General features: G+C 41.9%; 1 protein-coding gene across 1 annotated transcript; it reads left to right on the top strand.

The window, feature by feature from the left end:
• Nucleotides 1-702: 702 nt before the first annotated feature.
• Nucleotides 703-2,904, top strand: ADAM30 (ADAM metallopeptidase domain 30). The gene has a single exon (XM_049875570.1). The coding sequence runs from the start codon at nt 703-705 to the stop codon at nt 2,902-2,904; it is 2,202 nt and encodes a 733-aa protein (XP_049731527.1).
• The last annotated feature ends 3,486 nt before the right edge of the window (nt 2,905-6,390 follow it).

Raw genomic sequence — 6,390 nt, 5'->3', positions numbered from 1 at the left:
ACAAGCAACCCCAGCAGGAAGTTGGGAAAGGTGGAAAGGTGAGGTGGGCACCAAAAAAATAATTGCCCTGGAGTCGATTTTGACTCACAGCAGAACTGCCCCACAGGGTTTCCAAGGCTGCAGATCTTTACAGAAGCAGACCACCACATCTTTCTTCCCAGACCGGCTGATGGGTTCAAACTTTCCACCTTTTGGTTAGCAGCCGAGGGCTTTAACCACTGCACCATTAGGGATCCTTGAGGTGGGCACAGTGGCATGTAAAACAGCCAGATTGCAGCTGATGCAAAGCATCAGATGTGGCCTACGACATTTAGAAACAAGACTTTAAATGGCGGGGGGTATCGTGAGCTTTTAACTAGTTCTCTTTTCTATCTCCTATTTTTCTATTCCTTCTCCATTTCTGAGGCTGCTCTATGTCCTTCTCGATCCCACGTGCCAATAACCCTTCCATCCTCTTTTATTCTCGCGCACTTTTCTCTCGTTCTATCCACGTGTCCCCAACGGCAAGGCTCACAAAACGAATTCCCTGCGTTGCACGGTGCTGGGGAAGTCTGCAAGACCTAGACCCAGGCGGCTGGGGTTCCCCCAAACCCTGCACAGGGAGCGTGGCACGTTGTGCTCTGGCGCCCCCAGCTGCGGTCTCTGGAAGTCGGACTCGCAGAGGCCAGGGTTTAGGGGACAGGCGAGGTACAGAGCCCTGCCATGAAGTCAGTGAGGACCTCACTTTCCCAAAGCCGCTGGCTCCCCGTGCTAGTCCTGGTGGTGCTCCTCGTTGACTCTCTCGGCGAGGACATAATTTTTCACCCTGAGTGGGGGTTTGACTCGTACGAAATCACGATCCCCAAGAAGCTGACCTTCCGGGTAGAAGAGCCCAGTGTGAGTAGGCACGAGTCCTACCTCCTGAAGTTAAAAGGCAAGAAGCATGTTCTCCACCTGTGGCCCAAGAGGTTTCTGTTGTCCCGACATCTGCGGCTTTTCTCTTTCACCGAGCAGGGTGACCTTGTGGAGGATAACCCTTATATACCGAAGGGCTGCAACTATATGGGCTCGGTGGAAGGGTCTCCGGAATCTGAAGCTACTTTGAGTACGTGCATGGGGGGCCTCCGAGGCATATTGAAAATTGATGAGGAACTTTACCAAATTGAGCCCCTTAAGGACTCTTCCGGGTTTGAACATGTCGTGTATCTCCTGAATAATGAACATATTAGCAATCGGACCTGTGGCTTAACTGATGAGGAAGTAGAACGACAGATGGCTCAGCATGAGAATATGGCTAGGGCAAGGGACTTTTCTGGATCCTATAAACACCAAAAGTATTTGGAATTGACCATGTTGTTTGATAATAGTAGATATTTGTTTGTGAATTCTAATGTAACTCAAATCGTAAGTGATGCTATTCTTCTGACTGGAATTCTGGACACCTACGTTCAGGAGCTCAGTATGAGGATAAATCTACAAGCTCTCGAAATATGGACAGATAGAGACAAATTTAATACCCAGGTAACCCTTTTAAGTCAAATTGCAGGCAGTTTTGTACTCTATAGAAAATATGAACTAAATGAACGGATTCATACAGATTGGGCACATTTATATGTACAAAGAGAGTATGTTGATTCTCTTGGCTGGTCCTTTGGAGGAACGTGTACTCAAGGTTTTTCTGGATCAGTAAGTTCATATCCAAACTTAAATATCCTTGCACCTGGCACTTGGACTGCTCATGAACTGGGCCATAGTTTTAGGATACAACATGATACAGAATACTGTCAGTGTAAGGGTAAAACTAGTTGCATCATGGGCACTGGACGTACTGGGTGGAGTAATTGTAGTTTTGTCACTTATTTCAGGTCCATAAATGTAGGATTATCTTGTCTAAATAATATCCCAGAAATAAGTTATGTGTTGGAGAGTTGTGGAAACAGTATTGTGGAAGAGGATGAGGAATGCGATTGTGGTTCAAAAGGAGACTGTGAAAAAGACAAGTGTTGTCAACCAGATTGTAAGTTGAAACCTGGTGCCAACTGTAGCATTGGTCTTTGCTGTCAAGACTGTCAGTTTCGTCCATCTGGATATGTATGTAGGCAGCAAGAAAATGAATGTGACCTTGCAGAATACTGCAATGGGACCTCCAATCTCTGCCCAGATGACACTTACAAGCAGGATGGAACCCCTTGCAAACATGAAGCCCACTGTTTCGGAAAGGGGTGTCGGTCCAGGGCTATGCAGTGCCAAAGAATTTTTGGTCCCGAAGCCATGGAGGCTCCTAATCAGTGCTATGATGCTGTGAATTTAATTGGTGACCAATATGGTAATTGTGGCATTAGAGCAATTGCCTTGTTTGCACAATGTAGGAAGGTAAATTCATTATGTGGCAGACTACAGTGTATAAATGTCAAAATGGTCCCTGATATGCCAGACCATACTTTAATAATTAACACTCATCTGAAAGAAGAAAACCTCATGTGCTGGGGCACAGGCTATCATCTAGGCATGAAACCCATGGGGATACCTGACCTGGGTGTGATAAATGATGGCACCCCCTGTGGCGAGAACCTGATATGTATTAACAGAAGTTGTGTTGATATCTCAATTCTGAAGTATGACTGTTTGCCTGAGAAGTGCAACCGCCGAGGCATTTGCAACAATAAAAAAAACTGCCACTGCATGTATGGCTGGGCCCCTCCGTTCTGTGAGGAGGAAGGCTATGGGGGAAGCATTGACAGTGGGCCTCCAGGACAGCTAATTCCAGAGATGCCCTCGTCAGTTCAGATTGTGTCCATTATGATATTACGCCTTATTTTCTTCGTCATCTCACTGATCGTTGTGTTTTTCACGCAAAAGAAACTCAAACAGAAAGAAAAATCCCCCGATATCCCTGAAGATGAAAAAATCCCAGGCGAAAGATGACAAGAAACCAAAAAATTAATCAGGTGCTCCATGGTCACTCAGGATCATTTATTGAACAAGGTTATCACATCCAAACCTTTGTTCTCCTCCCAAATCTTTTTTATTTCCTTTTCATTCAAGTTTTGATCAGCAAATAAATGATATTCTTGTTTGGGGAAAGTGCATTTTATTTCCAAAAGACTCACTTGACCCCTCCGTTTGCAAACAAATTTTGGGTGTCCTGAAAAGATTGCACAAATCACCTTTACAGACACTAAATGGCTGAATGTTGTGAGTTTCATGGAATTACAGTGTCTTTCAGAGCAGAGTCCTGTCTTTCAGAATCCCAGCAAATTGATTGCTTTTCTCTCCATCTGCTGCCCTTAACATGATAAGTGAGACCATGCCTGTGACTATCCAGTGCTAAATGATAAATGACACTGTCTTAGTTACCTAGTGCCGCTGTAACACAGCTCTCACAAGTGGGTGGCTTTAAAGATCAAGAGTTTATCGTCTCACAGTTTTGGAGTACAGAAATCCCAATCAGGGCATCAGCTCTAGGGGAGGGTCCTTTCCTGTTGGTAGCCATGGGTGTTTCTTAGCTTGTAGAGGGATCTTCACATGGCATCTGCTTCCTCCTGTGTTTGGGTCTCTCTTTGTGTCTGTTTTGCCTTTTTTAGGACATCGCTCAAAGGTTTAGGGCCTATATTACTCCAGGATTACTACATTAACATAATAAAGAAAAATTCTTATTTTCAAACAGGGCTACATTCATAGGTATAGGATTTCAACATATGTTTTGGGGGACACAATTCAATCCATAACAGGTGCCTGCAGCATTTTTTTAAAGTAGAAAACAATATATTTCAACAGGTGTTTCATAGATAAGCATTTTTCCCTGTTACAGTCCTATGAGTTGAAATCAACTCGATGGCAACAGGTTATGGGTCATTCTAGTTTGGCAAACTCTGATCTCTGACTCAGTGACTAGAGGGATGTCAAGTGGGATAATGGCACTAATCTACCATAACTCCTGCATTGCACCACAGCCTATAAATGATGACAAGCACTGGCAGTGTCCTGGGGGCAAGGTTCTTAACAAACGTCTGCAATTTGGGTTTGTGCTTGCAGGGGCAGGTCTTTGTGAGTGTGTGCTGAAGGACACATAGCCCTAGGTTTCCCGTAAACACAGCTGAGGAGAGAGGGTATTGCCCTTCCCTCCCAAATACCCCCATGTCTCTGTAAGTATTCTCTCCTCTGTACACAATGCTTTGGGTGGAAGGAGGATTGAATGGTGCCTTCAAAAGAGTTAGTGCCCACCTCTCATGCCCAGGGCCTCACCCCTCCCAGACCTATGTAAGCCCCAATTTTTTGAGTCTTGCACTAGGCTGGCCCTTCCTAATGCTCTCGTCTCTTACCCCAGTGCTTCTACCTTTCCCCAAACACCATGCCAGGTCCATGTACCCCAACCCCAGTCTTCTCTTTTTTTAGCTGCATAGCTTTTCCCGTTAAAGAAGAATTTGGATGAGGCACACAGTGAAAAGTGCTTCCCTTAAGACTGTCTTAGAGACTGATTTTACTCAGATAAGAACATTGAAAAACCCTGATTTTGTGATGATTATAATTCTAAACATGTCAAGCTTTGCTGCCACCAGAAAAAGTCCTAAACCTCAAGGATGTTCAGTGACAGCTACAATACTGATAATGATGGCTAAGGTTTATTGAAAGTTTAATATGTATCTGACATTTGAAGTGCTTTACATGCGTTAGCTTGTATACTTCTGATGATACCGCCACTATTTTCCCCTTTTCCAAAAGAGAAAATTCAGGCACAGCAAGGTTTAATAACTTACACAGCTAATAAGTAAGGACTCCACAATGAAACATTATATAGAAACTAGAAAATGTAATCTAGAAAGGAGGACTTATTCAGGAACTGAAAGGATATTCTTATATTATGAAGTGTTTTAACATAATTTAATGTATTAAGATAGTTAAAATGAAATAATATCATTATGTAAATAAATATTGAAAAGTATTTGGTACTCATCACTAATTTTTGATAAAGGATCTGTGGGACATAAGAATAAAAAACAACTCCCTAAACACGATAGAGTATTTACTGTAACCGTCAGAAAGGCAATGCAAATAAATAAAGGAAAAGATACCTTAACATTTTTTTTTCTAATTTTTATTGTGCTTTAAGTGTAAGTTCACAAATCAAGTCAGTCTCTCATACAAAAATTTATGTACACCTTGCTGTGTACTCCTAGTTGCTCTCCCCCTAATGAGACAGCACACTCCTTCTCTCCACCCTGTATTCCCTGTGTCCATTCAGCCAGCTTCTGTCCCCCTCTGCCTTCTCATCTCCCCTCAAGACAGGAGCTGCCCCCGTAGTATCATGTGTCTGCTTGAGCCAAGGAGCTCACTCCTCACGAGTATCATTTTCTATCCCAGAGTCCAGTCCAATCCCTGTCTGAAGAGTTGGCTTTGGGAATGTCCCAGACTTGGGCTAACCGAAGGCCTGGCGGCCATGACCTCCGGGGTCCTTCTAGCCTCAGTCAGGCCATAAGGCCTGGTCTTTTTACAAGAATTTGAGGTCTGCATCCCACTGCTCTCCTGCTCCATCAGGGATTCTCTGTCATGTTCCCTGTCAGAGCAGTCATCGGTTGTAGCCAGGCACCATCTAGTTCTTCTGGTCTCAGGCCGATGTAGTCTTACCTTAACATTCTTAATACTTAATGTTGTTTTAGAGGTTTAAGTAATGCAATAAAAAGAGAGAACAAAATATTATATCAGTATTGCTACTGAATAGAAAAATTATTTTCAAATTAATATCGTAGATGGCTGTTTAGTATATGTCTCTTTTATTAAATCACTTTAATAAATTAATAAAGAAACCTAGGAAATCCAATAGATTACACTATAAAACTATTAAAATTTATAAAATAATTTAATTAAAAGTTTGATAAAAGAGAGTATATTAAATCGACAGCCATCCATTACAATAGCAATAACCAGGAACAAATAAAAATGGAAAATGTTTTTATTAAAAAAGCTGTAAAAATATGAGGTCTATAAACCTAAAAATATTGGCTTTATTAAGGTATAATTTACATAAAATAAAATGCACCCATTTTAAGTGTACAGTTGGATGAATTTTGACAAATGTACACAGTTAATATATATGTTTCAATCACCCCAAAAGGTTTGCTTGTACTCCTCTGCAGTGACTCCCTTCAATCTCCAGCCCCAGTCAATAACTAACCCAATATTACTGATAAAGCAATATTAAAATCAAATCAAACAGAATTCGAGTGAAAAGCATGAATAGGGATGAAGAGGACTACTGCACAATAAGAAACAGTGCTCTGAAAGGATTTAATAACCTCACAATATTGTTGTTGATGTTGTTGTTTGCCGTTGAGTCACCTTAAAATATATTCAGCAAAAACAGACAAAAATATAAGGAGAAATCAGAAAAATCACAATTACTGTGAAGATTTT

The sequence above is a fragment of the Elephas maximus genome, chromosome 3 (assembly GCF_024166365.1).
Source record: "Elephas maximus indicus isolate mEleMax1 chromosome 3, mEleMax1 primary haplotype, whole genome shotgun sequence".
NCBI classification, from domain to species: Eukaryota; Metazoa; Chordata; class Mammalia; order Proboscidea; family Elephantidae; genus Elephas; species Elephas maximus.
This window is presented reverse-complemented; position numbering and strand designations above follow the sequence as displayed.